This window comes from Macaca nemestrina, chromosome 1, assembly GCF_043159975.1.
Source record: "Macaca nemestrina isolate mMacNem1 chromosome 1, mMacNem.hap1, whole genome shotgun sequence".
Classification (NCBI taxonomy): domain Eukaryota; kingdom Metazoa; phylum Chordata; class Mammalia; order Primates; family Cercopithecidae; genus Macaca; species Macaca nemestrina.
The window spans coordinates 13,703,508-13,724,169 of record NC_092125.1 but is presented as its reverse complement, the minus strand read 5'-3'; the positions used below and the strand labels follow the sequence as shown (position 1 = coordinate 13,724,169).

Here is a 20,662-nt window from a genome sequence, read left to right as displayed (position 1 = left end):
CAGCCTCCCGAGTAGCTGGGCCTACAGGCGCCTGCCACTACACCCGGCTAAATTTTTTTGTATTTTTAGTAGAGATGGGGTTTCACCGTGTTAGCCAGGATGGTCTCCATCTCCTGACCTCGTGATCCGCCCACCTCAGCCTCCCAAAGTGCTGGGATTACAGGCGCCCAGAGCCACCATGCCCAGCCTTCTGTTGTTTTAAAGCTGAAAATAATTTAAAGTTTTAAAGCTGAAAATAATTTCTGATCAAATCTATGGAAACTGAATTTTTTGTAGGTAGGGGAACTTTCATTTATAACCTTTTGCTTTAAACTCAGAAAAATACTGTATGAGAAATAACCTAGCTGGATGATTGTGAATGAAAGCAACAGCGTAGCTATTACGGTAGAAGATCCTCGTTCTTTCTGCCCATGGTGTGATGTCCATTACAGGCTGAGCATTCCACATCTGAAAATTTGAAATCTCAAATGCTCCCAAATCCAAAGCTTTTTCTTTCTTTTTTTTTTTTGAGACAGAGTCTCTCTCACTCTATTCTCAGGTGGGAGTGCAGTGGTGCATTCACAGCTCACTGCACCCTCGACCTCCCATGCTCAAGTTGATCCTCCTACCTTAGCCTCCTGAGCAGCTGGGACCACAGGCAGGCGCTGCCATGCCCAGCTAATTTTTTTGTACTTTTTGTAGAGATGAGAGTTTTGCCATGTTGCCCAGGCTGGTCTTGAACTCCTGAGCTCAAGTGATAATGCCCACCTTGGCCTCCCAGTGTTGGGATTACAGGCATGTGCCACTATGCCAAGCCCAAAACTTTTTGAGAGCCAACATGACACTCAAAGGAAATGCTCACTGAAGCATTTCAGTTTTCAGATTTGGGATGTGGAACTTGTAAGTATAATGCAATTATTCTAAAATCCAAAAAAATCTGAAATCCTCAATACTTCTGATCCCAGGCATTTTGGATAAAGGACACTCAACCTGTATATAGAAATCTCACCTCCTCAACTCTTAAGAAGCCTGAGGCCATCCCCAAAGACTTACCTGGTATCTTTTAGGTCCTATGGCTGCCATCCAGATGCCCATGCTTACATCTTCACCCTATACATGGCCCATAAAGTTTAAATGTAAAAATTTTAAATGCTATTTTATTTGTAAAGTCAAAACCATGCCCACTCCCATCATAAACCACCTTTCTACTTTTTTGCTTTATTATTCTAATATGAAATAGCAAAAATGGATTCACACAAAGTCAAAGTTAGTGCCTATGAAGCACCCCCACCACAAGGTAATAAGATGAAACCGCAAGTAGAGGACCCATCCTTCTCGTGTACCTTAAGCTTCCAGGAAGCACTTTGGGCTCCCTCCTTAGGAATTAAAATCTTTCTATTCCTCCAGGGACTATACTTTTTTTGTGTGTGTGAGACCGAGTCTCCCTCTGTCGCCCAGGCTGGCATGCAGTGGTGCGATCTCAGCTCACTGCAACCTCTGCTTCCGGGTTCACATGATTCTCCTGCCTCAGCCTCCCAAGTAGTTGGGAATACAGGTGTGTGCCACCACACCCGGCTCATTTTTTGTATTTTTAGTAGAGATGGGATTTCACCATGTTAGGCTGGTTTTGAACTCCTAACCTCAAGTGATCTGCCTGCCTCAGCCTCCCAAAGTGCTAGGATTACAGGCATGAGCCACAGTGCCCGGCCTCCAGGGACTACGCCTGTAAATACTAGCTGAAAACATAAGTAGGCTCAAAAAAGATTTAGGAATAGAACTTAAATGCAAGATTTGAGGGATATGGGGTGCATCCTTAACCTTTGAGAGGTGATTCCTATACAGAGAGTAATGTGCTTTTCCCTAAGGTAAGGTGGTTCTGCTTTTCATGATGGTATGCTGAGTGAGATGAAACTTGGTGTGATGAGTGTATACGTAGGTGGGAAATCCTTAATTTTTTATTTTACTTTTTATTATAGAGATGGGGTCTTGCTATGTCACCCAGGCTGGTCTTGAATTCCTGGGCGCAAGTGACCTACCTGCCTTAGCCTCCCAAAGTGCTGTGATTATAGGCGAGAGCCACCACGCCAAGCTAAGAAATTCTTAATTACCTGATAGGTCTTTAACCTCCCCGAGTTGCTTGCCAGCCAGCTGACGATGTCCTTGGAGATCACATACCCTGACCCACATGCAAAGGCAGGGTAAGCGGGGCTGGGGTACTCCAACTCCTGCCACTTTCCAGTTCGGTCAACTGCCCAATTCAGTCTGAAACTGAGATGAAAAATAATGTGGCCTCTTGTGTTAGTCTGACACATATCCTGCCACTATTAAACTTGACTCCTTTATCATCACTACAAAGGAATAAGTTTGTAGAAGTGAGGAAAGAAATTAAGAAAATTTTTTTTTTTGAGACGGAGTTTCGCTCTTGTTGCCCAGGCTGGAGGGCAGTGGCGCCATCTTGGCTCACTGCAACCCTGCCTCCCAGGTCCAAGCGATTCTCCTGCCTCAGCTTCCCGAGTAGCTGGGATTACAGGCATGCGCCATCATGACCAGCTAATTTTTTATATTTTTAGTAGAGACGGGGTTTCACCATGTTGGCCAGGCTTGTCTCAAACTCCTGACTTAGGTGATTCACCCACCTCAGCCTCCCAAAGTGCTGGGATTATAGGCGTGAGCCACTGTGCCCCGCCAGAAAAAAATTTTTTTAATCTAAGGAAAGGAATTATCATTTATCCAGTGTTGTTTTAGATAAGATCGGTATGTTAAATTTTCTCAAAGTTGCATTTGTAAAGTTTCTGAATGAAAAGTACTAGATCACCCTGTGTTTTAGTACATATGAAAACAAAAAACCAAATCACTAATCCATATTGTATTCCTGAGGAAACACAGAAAATGGTTTCAGAGATGCGTCACAAACTTATTCTAACAAAATATACAGTAGCTTCTAATGTGAATACCATTTACTTCTTTGATGTAAGAATAAAAGCCATATTGTTTTCCCTCCTTTACTACATTAGCCTCAGGCTTTTCATTTAAACAAATTTTCCTCCAATTGTACAGTAATATAAAATTTATTATTATTTTTAAGATAGGGTCTCCCTCTGTTGCCCAGGCTGCAGTGCAGTTGCAAAATCATAGCTCATTGCAGCCTCCAACTCCTGGGCTCAAGCAGTCCCCCTGCCTCAGCCTCCCAAGTAGCTACGGGCTACAGGCTCACATCACCTTTTTTATTTTTTGTAGGGACAGGGTCTTGCAATGTTGCCCAGGCTAGTTTTGAACTCTTGGCCTCAAAGGATCCTCCCACCTCAGCTGTCCCAAAACTCTGGGATGACAGATGTGAGCCAGCATGACTGACCTAGAGTAATGAAATATATATTAACCTAGGAGTCTAGTAAGAAATTGTATATCCCAACCACATTTTCAAAAAAAAGGATATTTTATGCTTAATTAATTACATTTGATCAGATACATGAATGCCAATGGGCTAAGAATGGTTAACTTACTTTCCCCACCAAAAATTAGGCCCATCCAGATTCTTTTGGGCAATCCTATTAAATACAGCTTCGAGGTCTATGTAACAGTCATCATCTGTCTTCAGCAACAAATTGAAGCTGGTTGTTTCCATAGTCCTGTTGACACAAAAGGGATATGAAAGTCAGTGCAACCAGACAAAGAAACAAAGAAACACCAATGCAGTGGCATCACTTACACTTCATTCAAAACTGTACCTGTTGTTATCTGTATTTCTTATTCCTCAAATGTTGAGAACATTCTCTAACAAAATTTTGCTGCTATCAACTAAGGCCATCACTTGGTCTTTACTAAGTGGCATAACACAGAGAAGTACTAAGCTGATTTTAAAAGGTAAAGGAAGAGCATGATAAAGGAAAATATCTGGCTTAAATGGAACATACGTTCAAACAAATGCTTCTTAGGCATCATTCAAGTCCTGCTGCCAAATCTATTAAATGTCTGAACCCTACCCTGTGTGTTCTTAATAACAAAGGCCCAGCATAATGAATTAGGTGTTGTATCTGGGCCTCTCACCCAGAACACTATTGTACAATATGCATCTGATGCTACTATTTATATTACACTCAAAATATTTTATGGCTTAAAAAAACCTGACTTATTACATTGAAACATATTTTCCCTTGGAAACAGCTTCCAGCAATTAAACCATTATAAATGACCTGGAAGGCAAAGGAGAGTGACTTCATTATCTAGACGTAAAATACATAATCCTGACTAAAGACAAAATTGACTCCTTCATAATCCTGACTAAAGACAAAATTGACTCCTTCATTTCACATTGACAATCCCTGTACAGCTGTTGAAAAACGCAGTTTTGCTAGGGGGCCAGTCATATGTCAGAAATCTCAATAAAATAAATTTAGAATTTCATTAGGTCAAACAATGGTGAATTTAACAATAATGGGTCCACACCAAACAGCATCACCCCATGTTCCTAAAGTTTATTTCCAATTAATAGCAAAAGCCATACATAATATTTGCTAATTAGAAATAAATTTTCATGATAAAGAATATTTGGGTCACTGATAACTGAAATAAAGAGGAAGAAATAATGAAACTCATTTGCAGTGTGGAGATGGGCGATGCCAGCTATGGGGACGCAGGTCCCAGATCAGAGTCCTGTTGAAGGTTACGGCAGCGATCCAGGGAGAGAAGGTGGCAGTCAGAATAGTGGCAGTGGAGACAAAGGGAGAGGCTAAGATACTTCCACGCCTGGGAAATATCTTGCTCTAAAGAGAGTCCTAGAACCCCACAGCCCTGATTTCCCACCCTTGGGACCTCCATGCCCATTCCTCACCTCAGCCTCACCTATAATTGCAACTCTCATTTGTGGCCCCAAATTAAAAGGAGGTTCTTTTTCTTATTACAGCTTCTAAACTTAACCAGTATTTGACACACCCAGATTTCCAACCCTCATTTACTTCTGCCCTCTACCACAGGATGAGTTCCAAATTATATTAATTTGCACCAGCTGGCCAGGTATGGTGGCTCACGCCTATAATCCCGGCACTTTGGGAGGCCGAGGCAGGAAGACTGCTTGAGACCTTATTTCTATTTATGAATGAATGAATGAATGAATGAATGAATGAATAAATAAATAAATAAATAATTTGCCCCAGCTAAGAAACATTACCTTCCATAAACCAATTAAGCCATCTACCCCTAAGGACCAGGGAACTGTATCCGTAAAGTACTGTTCTTGGTAACTTCCCACTCTGTCCAGGGCAACAGAGAAGAAAAGCAGACAGACCCTGGGCCTCACCAAAGAACAGGAGAAGGTTTTTAAAAATAAAAGTGAAAAAAATAAAGAGAATAATACCCTTTATAGGTTTGGCCTAATCAGAGATACAGTTTGAAAGTTTTAGCTCCAGGGTCAGGATAGACAGTATCAGGAGACTCAACAGAAAATTCTGAGATCCTAGAGTAACTAATAATTCTAATAACTATACATGTTAAGATTTTATATATATATGTTACTATTATTATATATTGTTACTGTTATTATTGTTATAAAAGTAGGAGTTACAAGTAAGTTCCAAGAAACACTGGAGGGTCTGGGAAATTATAAATACGATAGATTCTGGGAGTTGTGGAATTTCAGTAAGCCAGCTATATAAGAGTTTTAGAATCAGGGAGGTAGTTTTTAAGTGGATGCAGTAGAGACTGGAAGTATAAGGTGGATATTCAGTAGAAGAGAATTTCTATCAGTAACCTAAATGTGAGTGACTGTAACTGGGGAATCTGGGTAGGTGGGTATAAATACAACTAAAAATGAACCATTCCCAAACTCACTGATTTTTGTCTAATGCTTGCTTGAGACAACCAAGGCAAGTAGAAATGACTCAAAATGAATCAATTTTTGCTTTTTTTTTTTTTTTTTTTTTGAGACAGAGTCTCACTCTGCTGCCCAGGCTGGAGTGGAGTGGTATGATCTTGGCCCACTGCAACCTCCGCCTTCTGGGTGCAAGTGGTTCTCATGCCTCAGCCTCCTGAGTAGCTGGGATTATAGGCGCTCGCCACCACACTTGGCTAATTTTTGTATTTTTAGTAGAAACGGGGTTTTACCATGGCGGCCAGGCTGGTCTCAGACTCCAGATCTCAAGTGATCTGCCTGCCTCGGCTTCCCAAAAGTGCTGCTGGCAGGCACAAGCCACCAGCCAATTTTTGCCGTGTTTTTGACAGGTTAATATCACATTGTGGATCTTTATCAAAATAAAGAGGCAACATCTTAGAAGCTCGGTTTTCACAAGGAAATGGGATACAATAGGTCATATCCCAGGTGCTCAGTGGCCTTAGGTTTGTTTTTATTTGTTGAAATCTCAGTGGTTTGAAGTTGATAAATTGTCTCGATAGCAAAAGAACAATAAGACAGGCACAGTGTCACGCGCCTGTAATCTTAGCTACTCAGGAGGCTAAGGCAAGAGGTTTGCTTGCACTCAGGAGTTCAAGACCAGCCTAGGAAACATAGTAAGAACCCCATCAAAAAAAAAAAAAAAAAAAGAAACTAACAATAAAACAAGTTCTACCTATCCAACATTTTTACAACCTACCATCTATAGAAGTTCAGTAATTTTGCAGGAACATTACGGTAAGTGTCGACGACATCCACAAAAACAATATCATCATAGATGCTGCTTTCCTCCTTCAGTAAGGCATCTTCCTCGTGGAGATTCCTTATATGATCAGTAAGTCTTTGAGGGCGAGAATGAAGGCTGTGTAAGAGAGCATCACCTTCTAAAAAGGAAAAGTTGACAGTTGGAGAAAAATGCTATTGTACACTTACCACTCAGAACTTATGATGTACACTACAGTTCTTTGCCCAAGGTAACCTAACAGAAACACATGCAGTTGTTTGGAACTTCAGGTAGAAAAATGGAAACTCTCATACACTGCCAGTAGGTTTAAGTGGATGCCCCCACTCTGGAAAGCAATTTGGCAATATCTGTTTAGGCTGAAAATGTGTACACCTTATGGTTCAGTTGAGGCCACTTGTAGATATATCCCTACTAACGTTATTTCACATGAGGCTATTAATTACAGCATTGTTTGTAATTGTGGCAGAAAAACGGGACCAACCTAACTGTCCACTGAGAGAAAAAAAATAGCCAGGTTGTGGTATATTCACATCATGAAATACAGCAGTTAAAAAAATTACCCTGATCTTGCATGTTAAAAGGATTGGGATGGAAAAATAAAGTTGAGTGAAAATTGCCAAGTGATAATACAATGTGACACCACAGATATCAATTATAAAATATTCAAAACTATGTTATTTAAAGATGTCGTCAGGCGTGGTGGCTTATGCCTGTAATCCCAGCACTTTGGGAGGCCGAGGGAGGAGAATCGCTTAAGCCCAGAAGTTTGAGATCACTCTAGGTAACACAGGGAGACCCCCATCTCTAAATAAAATTTAAAAATTAGCCAGGCATCGTGGTGCATGCCTCTGGTCCCAGCTTCTTGGTGGGCCAAGGCAGGAGGATCCCTGGAGCTCAGGAGTTCAAGGCTGCAGTGAGCTATGGTTATACCACTGAACTCCATCCAGTCTGGGCAACAGAGCGAGACCCTGTCTCAAATAAATAAATAAAGAGATGTAAATATGTTCAAAGTAGAAAAATAAGAATGGGAAGGGTACACATGAATTTTAGGAAAGTGGCACCCCCTCTGAGGAGAAGGAAGAGGAATACATCTAGGGAGAACCACAACGGGAAGGTTTCAACCGTACCTACAGTGTTTTCTTTCTTTCTTTTTTTTTTTTTTTTTTTTTGAGACAGAGTCTCACTCTGTTGTCCAGGCTGGAGTGCAGTGGTGTCATCTCAGTTCACTGCAACCTCCACCTCCCGGATTCAAGTGATTCTCCTGCCTCAGCCTCCCAAGTAGCTGGGATTACAGGCGTGTGCCACCACGCCCAGCTAATTTTTGTATTTTTAGTAGAGACGAGGTTTCACCATGTTGGCCAGCTGGTCTCGAACTCCTGACCTCAAGTGATCCACCTGCCTCAGCCTCCCAAAGTGTTGGGATTATAGGCGTGAGCCACCGCACCTGACACATAATGTTTTCTTTTTTCTTTTCTTTTTTTTTGAGACAGTCTCACTCTGTTGCCCAAACTGGAGTACAGTGGTATGATCTCAGCTCACTGTAATCTCCACCTCCCGGGTTCAAGGATTCTCCTGTCTCAGTCTCCCTCGTGAGTAGCTGGGATTACAGGAGCCTGCCACCACGCCCAGCTAATTGTTTGTATTTTTACAAACAATTGTAAAAATTGTTTGTAACAAGAGGCGGGGTTTCGCCATGTTGGCCAGGCTGGTCTCGAACTCCTAACCTCAGGTGATCCACCCACCTCGGCCTCCCAAAGTGCTAAGATTACAGGCATGCGCCACTGTGCCTGGCCATGATTTATTAAAAAAAAAAAATCACAAACGAATATGAAAAAATGTAAACATTTGTTAATTCTGAGCACTGGGTACCTGGGAGTTTCAGTACTATTTCTGGTGTATTTATGATTATTTCCTTTTTTTTCTTTTGAGACAGGGTCTTGTTCTATCACCTGGGCTAGAATGCAGTGGTGCAATCACAGCTCACTGCAGCCTCAACTTCCTGGGCTCAAGTGATCCTCCCATCTCAGCTTCCCAAGTAGCTGGTACTACCGGCACCTGTCACCACACCAAGGAAATTTTTAAGTTTTTTGTAGAGATGGGGTCTTGCTATGTTGTCCAGGCTGGTCTCGAAATTCTGGGCTCAAGAGATCCTCTTGCCTCAGTCTCCCAAAATTCTGGGATTACAGGTGAGAGCTACTGTGCCTGGCCAAGATATTTCATAATAAAAATGATTACTAACGTGCTTAAAAGACAATGTATCTGCCACTTCACAAGTTAATAAGTCACTTGTCACATGTGTGCAGGGACTATCCCCAGATCCTACTGATTTAAGGCAATTCTTTCGCTGTGGCAGGAGACGTCAGGATTTTCTAAAAATGTCTCAATCAAATTAAAGAAAATTTTTGAAAAATACAAAGAAAGTGAGCTGCTGAGGGTGGCGAAGGAAATGAAAAACAATTTGCCACTGCACTCTTTATCACTGCAACTGGAAAGGATGAGGTGGGGAGCTGAAGGCCTCTATCTGACTTCTGCCTCTCATGACTTGTGAGTTACTGGACAAGTTCTGTTGTCTCCAGACCACAGCAGTCTCACTTGTGGAAAATGGTGCCGGATTCAATCAGTGATTCTTGGGAATGCTTGCTGAAATGCAGATTCCTGGGTCCTAAGCCTAAAGATTCAGTAGGTCTGGGGTGGAGCCCAGGAATCTATTTTTTTCCCTTTGCCCTGCTCCCAGGAATCTGTATTTTTAATGGCCACTGCTGCGACCCTGATGCAGGCAGATAGAACACAGACCAGCCTTTGAGAAACACAGGGGTATATGACCTCCTGTTTTTTTGTTTTTTTGAGATGGAGTCTTGCTCTGTCACCCGGGTTGGAGTGCAGTAGTGCTATCTCAGCTTACTGCAACCTCTGCCTCCCAGATTCAAGCGATTCTCCTGTCTCGGCCTCCCGAGTAGCTAGGATTACAGGCGTGCACCACCACGCTTGGCTAATTTTTGTATTTTTAGTAGAGACGGGGTTTCATCATGTTGGTCTGGCTGGTCTCCAACTCCTGACCTTGTGATCTACCTGCCTTGGCCTCCCAAAGTGCTGGGATTACAGGCATGAGCTACCGTGCTTGGCCTGAACTCCTGTTTAGACTTAAAATTTTTTGACTTTACGGTAAGGTAAAAACAATACATGTTCACCAGAAACCATGCTTTGAGTACACAAGCAACCACTCTGTTTGTCATGTGACTAGTCTTTAATTATGTGAGATGTTCAATTCTTATTATGGAATAGGCTTTGTGTTAGATTATTTTGCCCAACTGTGGGCTAATGTAAGTGTTCCGAGCAAGTTTAAGGTAGGTGAGGCTAAGCTATAACATTCGGCAGGCTAAGTGTATAAAATGCATTTTCAACATACATTTTTAACTTAAGATGGGTTCATCAGGGTGTAACATCGTAAGTCAAGGAGCATCTGTATAATTTAACACTTGAAGGAAAGTGAAAGTGTTATAAAATTGTAGTAACAGGAAAATGGCTGGTAACAACAGGAGTGCAGAAATTAAATATAAGCCTTTTAGACTAGGAACACATTTTGTTTCACTGCATGTATCTGAAAAATATGGGCATAAATTAATATGTCAGGAACATGAAAGGATGTCTGCTTTTGCCACTTCTATTCAACATACATGTTCTAGCCAGGACAATCAGATAAGAAAAATAAAAGGCATCCGGATGGAAAAGGAAGAAGCAAAACTATCTCTTCTTACAGATGAAATGACCTTGCATGTAGAAAATCATAAGGTCTAACTATAAAATGATTAAGTAATACATGGACCTGTTCAGCAATGTTGCAGCACACAGATCACAAAAACCAACTGTATGTTTATATACTCACGATGAACAATCTTGAAATCAAATTAGAAAAACAATTCCACTTACAACAGCATCAAAAAGATAACATAAGTGATCTCAGCTCACTGCAAGCTCCGCCTCCTGGGTTCATACCATTCTCTTGCCCCAGCATCTCGAGTAGCTGGGACTACAGGCGCCCGCCACCATGCCCAGCTAATTGTTTTTTGTATTTTTAGTAGACACGGGGTTTCACCGTGTTAGCCACGATGGTCTGGATCTCCTGACCTGGTCATCCGCCCACCTCAGCCTCCCAAAGTGCTGGGATTACAGGCATGAGCCACCGAGCCCAGCCTAGAAGTGCAATACTTTTATACTGAAAATCAAACATCACTGAAGGAAATTTAATAAGACATGGATGCTCAGAGACTTAATACCATTAACATGGCAATACTCCCCAGGTTGATCCACAGACAGAATGCAATCCCTGATGGGAATGTGAACTAGTACAACCACTATGGAGAACAGTGTGGAGATTCCTTGAAGAACTAAAGGTAGATCTACCATTTGATCCAGCAATCCCATTACTGGGTATCTACCAAAGGAAAATAAATCATTATATGAAAAAGATACTTGCACATGCATGTTTATAGCAGCACAATTCGCAACTGCAAAAATATGGAACCAGCTCAAATGCTCATCAATTAATGAGTAAAGAAAATGTGGTATGTATGTGTATATATATAATGTGGTATGTATGTGTATGTGTGTGTGTATATATATATACACACACAGACACACACACACACACCATGGAATACTACTCGGCCACAGAAAGAAACAAAATAATGGCATTCACAGCACCTGCGTGGAGCCAGAGGCCATTATTCTAAGTAAAGTAACTCAGGAATGGAAATGCAAACATCGTATGTTCTCACTCCTAAGTGGGAGCTAAGCTATGAGGATGGAAAGGCATAAGAATGATACAATGGACTCTGGGGACTTGGTGGGGAAAGGGTGGGAGGGGGTAGGAATAAGACTACACATTGGTTATGGTGTATACTGCTTGGGTGATGGGTGCACCAAAATCTCAGAAATCACCACTAAAGAACTTATTCATGTAATCAAACATGACCTGTTCCCCTAAAACCTATTGAAATTAAATATATATTTATTCATATATTTATTACTAAATATATATTATTAAATATACATTTATATTTAATTATATATTTAATATATTAAATATATACGTATTGATATATATATGATATGAATATATATATGAATAAATATATATGCAATCTCGTAAAACACTCCAGCTAGGTTTTCTTTTTTTTGCACAAATTGACAAGCTGATCATAAAATTCATATGGAAGTGCAAGAGACCCAGAATAGCCAATCAAGCTGGATAAAGAACAAGGTTGGAGGATTCACATTTCCTAATTTCTTTTTTTTTTTTGAGATGGAGTCTTGCTCTGTCACCCAGGCTGAAGTGCAGTGGCAATCTCAGCTCACTGCAACCTCCACCTCCCAGGTTCAAGCAGTTCTCCTGCCTCAGTCTCTGGAGTAGCTGGGACTACAGGCGCCCGACACCACGCCTGGCTAATTTTTTTTGCATTTTTAGTAGAGACAGAGTTTCACCATGTTGGTCAGGCTGGTCTCGAACTCCTGACCTCATGATCCACCTGCCTCAGCCTTCCAAAGTGCTGGGATTACAGGCGTGAGCCACCACGCCCAGCCTCCCAATTTTAAATCTTACTAAAAAGCTACATAATCAAGACAGTGTAGTACTGGTTAAGGACACAGACATATAGATCAATGGAATAGAATTAAGAGTCCAGAAATAAATCCTTACATTTACAGTCATTGATTTTCAACAAATGGGTGCTGGGACAACTGGATATCCACATGCAAAAGAATGAAGTTAAACCTCTATTTCATGCCATACATGAAAATGAACATGGATCCAAGGCCTATATATAAGTGCCAAAACTATAAAACTCTTGGAACTGTAAAACAAAACACAGATCTTTGTGACCTCACATTAGACAAATGGTTCCTTACATATGACAGCAAAAACATGTGACAAAATTGGACTTCATCAAAATTTACTTTTGTGTGTTAAAGGGCACCATTTGCAAAGCGTGTATCTGATAAGGGACTTGTATCCAGAATATATAAAGAACTCTTACAATTCAACAATAACAAAATAATTTTATAAATGGGCAAAGGATTGAATAGATATTTCTCTAAAGATATACAAATGACTCTCTCTCTCTCCCCTCCTTTCCTCCCTCCTTCCCTGCACCCCTCCCTCCCTTCTCCCTCTCTCCACCCCTCCCTCACTTCCTCCCTCCTCTTCTCTCCCTCACTTCCCACATCTAGTTCACATACCATAATAATTCACCCTTTTAACAGTGTGCAGCCTGAGCAATATGACAAAACCCTGTCTCTACAAAATATTTAATAATTAGCTGGGCATGGTGGCATGCACTTGTAGTCCCAGCTATTCAGGAGGCTGAAATGGGAAGTTCACTTAAGCCCAGGGAGGTTGAGGCTACAGTGAGCTGTGATCATGCCACTGCACTCCAGACTGGGCAACAGCGTGAGGCCCCGTCTCAAAAAAAAAAAAAAAAAAAGAAGGAGAAAAACAATAAAACAAAAAAGGAAGATATACAAATGGTCAATAAGCACATGAAAAAAATGCTCAACATCATTAGTTATTATGGAAATACAAATAAAAATCACAATGAGGTAACAATTTACACCCACTAGGATTGGTATATTTTAAAAGATAGACAATTTAGTAAGTGTTGACAAGAATATGGAGAAACTAGAAGCCTCATATACGGACTATGGAAATGTAAACTGGGCTACTGCTTTAGAAAACAACCTGGCAGTGCCTCAAGTGATTAAACACACAATTACACGACCCAGGTCTTCTACCGCTAGAGATTTAAGAGAAATGGAAATATATGACCACTTGCACCTACATGTTTACTTTAGAATTATTTATATTCAAAAAGTAGAAGCAATCTAAATGTCCATCAATTAATGAATGAATAAAATAGGGCATATCGATGCAATAGAATATATGATCATAAAAAAGAAGTACTGACACATACAAAATGGACGGCCCTGGAAAACATGTTACAGCAAGAAACTGACACACAGAGCACATACTGTACATTTCCATTTATGTGAAATGTTCAAAATAGGCAAATCCATAGAGAAAGAAAGCACATCAGTAGTTGTTAGGGGGTGGGAGGTTGGGGAGGGAAGAATGAGGAGTAACTGCTAATGGGTGTGGGATTTCCTTTTGGGAGATGGAGCCGGTTGTAGAACTCTATGAATACACTAAAACCACTCAACCACTTTAAAAGGGTGACTTTTATCTGAATAAAGTTTTTTAAAAGACAAAAAAAACTCCTTTTCTGTCAGGTATAAAGATTAAGTGTATGAGATTCAGTGTATTTTTCAAGTTTCAACTAGCCAACTTACCCTGAATAGTATATATAAAACCACCTGCAACTCCCTCCACACCTTCCAAGAATTCATGAGGCAATGCACCCTCCCCAGCCTGAAAGGAATAAGAATGTACTCAATGTTTTGTTACTAAAAATACATTTATCATATTTTAAAATTGATTTGACAAGTCATAATATGACTCCACTTGCAGCAGATAAATGCATCTAAGATGCACTAGAGGCTTATAATACCAGGATGACATACGGTATTCTACTATTTTTGTTATCTAATTACAACACTAAAGATAAGGTATACCCAACATTCCATAAGGTGTTCAGAATTGCAACTTACATAGAATCATATTTATGTACTTGCTACTCTAATAGTGCAAAAAGCAATTTATTTTACATCCCAACCCCACCACTTAAAAAAATATGTATTATGTATTATGTATTATGACCTTTGATTTTTTGGAAACTAAAAATTCTCATGAGTTGAAATACATCTTGGCACACTTTAAAGTTAAGTGACAATGCAGAGAAAGGCTCAAAATCAACAGTCTGTCCCAAATATTCAAATTGAACTCTACTGAATATCGATTTAAAAATTTTTTTACATTTTTAAATTTTTTTTTTAAATAAGAGACAGGATTTCACCATGTTGGTCAGGCTGGTCTTGAACTCCTGACCTCGGGTGATCAGCCTGCCTCAGCCTCCCAAAGTGCTGGGATTACGGGCGTGAGCCACCTCACTCGGCCTAATTTCATTTTACAGACAGGGTTTCACTCTGATGCTCAGGCGGAGTGCAGTGGTGCAATGATACCTCATTCTAGCCTTGAACATACAATCTTCCCACCTCAGCCTCACAAGTAGCTGGGACTACAGGTGTGTGCCACCATGCTCAGCTAGTATGTATAAATTTTTTTGTAGAGAAGAAGTCTCACTGTATTGCCTGGGCTGGTCTTGAATTCCTGGGCTCAAGCGATCCTCCCGCCTCGGCCTCCTGAAGTGCTGGGATTACAGGTGTGGGCCGCTGTACCCGGCCTGCTGATGTTGTTGAAGGTGCCTAAGCCTATTGTGCCAGCAGCCAATGATAGTCCTTTCTACCTCTTAGACTGGAGAATCTTTTATTATTAGAGAGTTATCTCTCTTCAAAAGTTACCCAATGGCCTTACTCAGAGTGAGCTGTTTCACTTCTGTATACAGTAAACCACTCTGGTACATCTACCAGAGTATTGTCTGGCTGTTGTGGGCTAGATCAGACTGTTAAGAGTCCATATTCAGTGTATTTACAGTACTTTTTCTACACCTTCATTTAATCAAGAGAGCTACTGCTTGGCTATTCTTAAACAGATCTTTTCAGCAGAGTTGTACTGTACAAAGCAATGTTTTAAAGCCAGTAGAACAAGTCATCTGAGGTCACTATAGTAACTTGTCATTTAATTTAAAATATGTCTGTAGGCCAGGCGTGGTGGCTCACACCTGTAATCCCAGCACTTTGGGAGGTGGAGGTGGGCGGATCACAAGGTCAGGAGATCAAGGCCATCCTGGCTAATATGGTGAAACCCTGTCTCTACTAAAAATACAAAAAAATTAGCTAGGCATGGTGGTGCGTGCCTATAATCCCAGCTACTCTGGAGGCTGAGGCAGGAGTATCATTTGAACCCGGGAGTAGGAGATCGCAGTGAGCCAAGATCGTGCCACTGTACTCCAGCCTGGGTGACAGAGTGAGACTCCATCTCAAAAAAATAAAATAAATAAAATGTTTGTAGCCAAATGCCGTGAAAATTACTGAAGATGCATGCTTTAGATTCCAACCTTGTAGTTCCATAAAAGATTGTATATGCTTTGTTTATTTGTTATTTACTTTTTTTTTTTTTTTGAGACAAAGTCTTGCTCTTGTCCCCCAGGCTGGAGTGCGATGGCGCCATCTCGGCTCACCACAACCTCCACCTCCCAGGTTCAAGCGATTCTCTTGCCTCAGCCTCCCAAGTAGCTGAGATTATAGGCACGCACCACCATGCCTAGCTAATTTTTTTGTATTTTTAGTAGAGACAGGGTTTCACCATGTTGGCCAGGCTGGTCTCGAACCCCTGACCTCAGGTGATCCGCCCGCCTCGGCCCCCTACAGTGCTGGGATTACAGGTGTGAGCCATCGCCCGGCCTACTTATTTACTTTTTTGAGACAGAGTTTTGCTCTTGTTGCCCAGGCTGGAATGCAATGGTGCGATCTTGGCTCACTGCAACCTATACCTCCCGGGTTCAAGTGATTCTCCTTCCTCAGCCTCTTGAGTAGCTGGAATTATAGTCGTTAGCCACCATACCTGGCTAATTTTTGTATTTTTAGTAGAGACGGGGTTTCACCATGTTGGTCAGGCTGGTCTCGAACTCCTGATCTCAGGTGATCTGCCTAACTCGGCCTCCCAAAATGCTGGGATTATAGGTGTGAGCCACAGCGCCCAGCCTAGGCTTTATTTTTTATTGTATATTTCTATATTGTTTTGGCTTTAGAACTCAATAGTAATTTCTGTTTACTAACATCTCTGAAAGGTCACAACTTGGCTTTTTGTTTGTCTTTAAAATTATTCTGACATCACTTGCTGGCAAGGGAATAAAATTTAGTGAAAACTCAGCTGTACGCGTTTGTGATGAAAACCTTAATCTGCACCTGGGGTTTCTTAGCGGAGGCTTTAAAAAGTTACCTGGTTTTTTTGTTTGTGTATTTTTTGTTTGTTTTTTGAGATGGAGTCTTGCTCTGTCGCCCAGGCTGGAGTGCAGTGGCTCCATCTCGGCTCACTGCAAGCTCTGCCTCCCAGGTTCATGACATTCTCCAGCCAGCCTCAGCCTCTCGAGTAGCTGGGACTACATGCGCCCACCACCACGCCCGGCTAATTTTTTGTATTTTTAGTAGAGACGGGGTTTCACTGTGTTAGCCAGGATGGTCTTCATCTCCTGACCTCGTGATCCGCCCGCCTCGGTCTCCCAAAGTGCTGAGATTACAGGCGTGAGCTACCACGCCCAGCCCTGGTTTTGTTTTTGTTTTAGGTTAACTGTATGTTTAAGCTATCTTTAGCCCTCTATAATTTTTACTCCCAAAGCAGATAATTTGAGTCTTTATGTTTGAACCTAGTTCTCAAGTCAGAAGTAAACTTATTTCTTTTTTTTTTGCAATGGAGTCTCGCTCTGTAGCCAGGCTGGAGTGCAGTGGTGCGATCTCGGCTCACTGCAACCTCCACCTCCTGGATTCAAGCAATTCTCCTGCCTCAGCCTTCCGAGTAGCTGGGACTACAGGCACCCGCCACCACGCCCAGTATTTTTAGTAGAGATGGGGTTTCACCATGTTGGCCAGGCTGGTCTTGATCTCTTGACCTCATGATCCTCCCACCTCAGCCTCCCAAAGTGCTGGGATTATAAGCGTGAGCCACTGTGCCCAGCCAACTTATTTCTTTTAGTGTAACCAATACTATAGAATTTCGGCATATGCTGGGTATTTTAAAGTTTCATAAATAGAAAAGGAGGCAAGATAGTAAAGGTATTTGCCTTGAAAATAAGGAAAGAAAAACGTCATAATTCCATAAAACTTTCCATTTTAAATAAAAAAATTTTTCATAAGACTTAAAATGAACTTTAGTAAACAAATGGTGTGTGTCTACTAAAGTAAACACCATCTTCATTGCCCTCCATTTACTTTGTGAAATTTACTTGTCATAATAAATCCTAAATCCTAAACATCAATGAAATCCTAAACATGGCCTACAAATCTAAATGTGTAACTACATATGAATTTATGGTCTATTTCTTTAATATCCTTCTTCCTCACTGAACTGTAAGTTCCACTGTAGGCCACTAGTATGTCTATTTTACCCTGCCATTGTTTCTGCCTTACAACAGGTGTGCAGTAAATGCTTTTTGAATGAGTAATAACATATTACATATTCATTTCAACTCAGAAATTAATCCATGTGAATGAGGTTAATATTCATTCACTAAGCTTGTGAATTTAAATGCCAAGTACATTCCTAATCACTAGACGGGAGATCAAGGGGAATAAAAGATTGTCTATGATTCCACCATATACACCATTTGTTTACTAAAGTTCATTTTAAGTCTTCCTATACCTTCTTTATTGTCCTACATTTACTTTGAGAAATTCACCTGTCAAACTGTTTTAAATTTAAAGCAAAGCTGAATGAGAAATATGAAAGTCAGAAATCTCAGAGTTGCTTCAGCAAAATAAATGAAAGTACTCAATCTTATTTTCTATTTATTTATTTATTTATTTATTTGAGATGGAGTCTTGCTCTGTTGCCCAGGCTGGAGTGCAGTGGCGTGATCTTGGCTCACTGCAACCTCCACCTCTGGGGTTCAAGCAATCCTCCCACCTCAGCCTCCCAAGTAGCTAGGATTACAGGCATGTGCCACCATGCCCAGTTATTTATTTATTTTTGTATTTTTAGTAGAGACGGGGGTTTCACCATGTTGGCCAGGCTGGTCTCGACCTCCTGACCTCCAGTGGTCCACCCACCTTACCCTCTCAAAGTGCTGGGATTACAGGCATAAGCCAGTACACTCCACCTTATTTTCCAATATTTTTAACTATAGTAGTTTGGCATTTTTTTTTTTTTTTTTTGAGACAGAGTCTCACTCTGCCACCCAGGATGGAGTGCAGTGGCGTGATCTCAGCTCACTGAAACTTCTGCCCCCTAGGTTCAAGCAATTCTCATGCCTCAGTCACCCAAGTAGTTGGGATTCCAGGCATGTGCCACCATGCCTGGTTAAGTTTTTGTATTTTTAGTACAGATGGGGTCTTGCTGTGTTGCCCAGGCTGGTGTTAAACTCCTGGCCTCAAGTGATCCGCCTGCCTCAGCCTCCTAAAGTTCTGGGATTATTGGCATGAGCCACCACGCCTGGTTATCTATAGTATTTTAACTGAGATTTTATTTTCAAGGTGAGATAGTAAATACTCTGAATACTACTGAGCAAGTGTTCTTAAAGAATGCTAACTTAAAAATTACTGAGAAATAGGCCAGGTGCAGTGGCTCATGCCTGTAATACAGCACTTTGGGAAGCGTAGGTGGGCGGATCACTTGAGCTCAGAGGTTTGCAACCAGCCTAGGCAACGTGGTGAAACCCCATCTCTACAAAAAACACAAACAATTAGCTGGGTGTGGTGGTGTACACCTGTAGTCCCAGCTATGTGGGAGGATTGTTTAAGCCAGGAGGTGGAGGCTGCAGTGAGCTGTGATCATGCTACTGCACCCCAGCCTGGGCAACAAAGTGAGACCCTCTCAAAAAAAGAAACAAAAAATGAGAAATGAAATATTGCACTTTAAAAATGCACCAATCTTAAGGCAAAACTGTAAACTCACTAACGCTGGAGCTGTAGATCATATTTGAGTTTCTGCCTTTACTATGAAGACAACAACATTTGCTACTATATAATATGTTGTAAAACACACCAGAATCATTGCTCCATGCTGCCTGGGCTCTAAGGTAAATTTTAGAACACTTTTGTGTATTAAAAAGAAGCTAAAATATATAATTAAACCTTAAAAAAAAAAAAGACTTACTGTAATGACTCTGAGAACTCCCCCTCCATCATTCACTGTCACTTTGTGGAGATTTCTTGACACAAGGCCGTGGAGGTCTTGGCTCTCCCACACGATTGTACCTTCAAAGCTCTTTTGTGGAAAGATGAAGAGTGAGTCAGTTTCCTTATTGCTGCCATTTAGGTTTTAAGTATGTTTTCAGGTAAGATTTTAGAGAAAAAATTTTCCCAAAACATATCATTTAAAATGTTCACCCCATAACTCTGACATACCACTGTTAGCATTTGGTGTATATCCTTGACCGTTTTTTCCACGCACATAAAAAAAACCAATTACAAAGAGTATATAGATAATTTTGCATGCTGCTGTTTGCCATTTCCCATTGTATCAAAAGCATTTCCTTCTGCTGTTGCAGCTGTCACAACCATTCTTCCTCATGTATGTATACATCCCAAGGAGCAGACACATCCTGATTTATTCATTTTCCCCTACTGTTAGACATTTGGTTGCTACTAAATGTCTACTAAAATATCTACTAAGTATCTACTAAAATAATGTAGGCATGTTTTGGTGTAAATGTTTATTTACCCCTAACAATTTGTTTTTTACTTAAAATAAATTCCCAAAGGTGAAATTACTGGGACAAGAAAGAGGTATTTTTAGTGGATTTTGGAACACACCACCAACTGCTTTTTGAAAGCAACTTTTACTAATTTATAGGGTTATCAGCAATGTATGAGAAGGACAATTGCACTGTATTCTCCCTGGTATGGGATACTAGTAAAAAAAAAAGTTTAACCTAATACAGTAGATTTTTACAAAATGATTCCTCATTTAGCTGGATTTATTTTTCATTTTTTAACACAGAGCCTCGCTCTGCTACCCAGGCTGGAGTGCAATGGTACGATCTTGGCTCCCTGTAACCTTCGCTCTCCAGGTTTAAGCGATTCTCTTGCTTCAGCCTCCTGAGTAGTTAGGATTACAGGCGCTCACCATCACACCCGGTTAATTTTTGGATATTTAGTAGAGATGGGGTTTCACCATGTTGGCCAGGCTGGTCTGGAACTCCTGACCTCAAGTAATCTGCCTGCCTCGGCCTCCCAAAGTGCTGGGATTATAGGCATGAGCCACAGCACCCTGCCTGAATTAAGAGAAAAAAAAAAAAAAAAAAAGATTGGCTTAGTTGGATTTCTGATTCCTA

The 20,662-nt window shown here is 41.0% G+C and overlaps 1 protein-coding gene across 4 annotated transcripts in view; it reads right to left on the bottom strand.

Moving 5' to 3' along the window:
* Nucleotides 1-20,662, bottom strand: part of LOC105474603 (beta-1,3-N-acetylgalactosaminyltransferase 2) — a 63,413-nt gene that overhangs the window by 4,898 nt on the left and 37,853 nt on the right. For 2 of the 4 annotated variants that reach the window (XM_011729399.3, XM_071073972.1), the window contains exons 6-11: nt 19,483-19,593; nt 13,947-14,025; nt 6,561-6,744; nt 3,480-3,605; nt 2,088-2,247; nt 1,033-1,089 (exon numbers count right to left, since the gene is read on the bottom strand). In XM_011729399.3, the coding sequence (XP_011727701.1) occupies nt 1,033-1,089; nt 2,088-2,247; nt 3,480-3,605; nt 6,561-6,744; nt 13,947-14,025; nt 19,483-19,593 (717 nt within the window). Of the gene's footprint in view, nt 1-1,032; nt 1,090-2,087; nt 2,248-3,198; nt 3,332-3,479; nt 3,606-6,560; nt 6,745-13,432; nt 14,026-19,482; nt 19,594-20,662 lie in introns of those variants that run through there. The other 2 variants (XM_071073973.1, XM_071073975.1) reach the window with 2 other exon arrangements.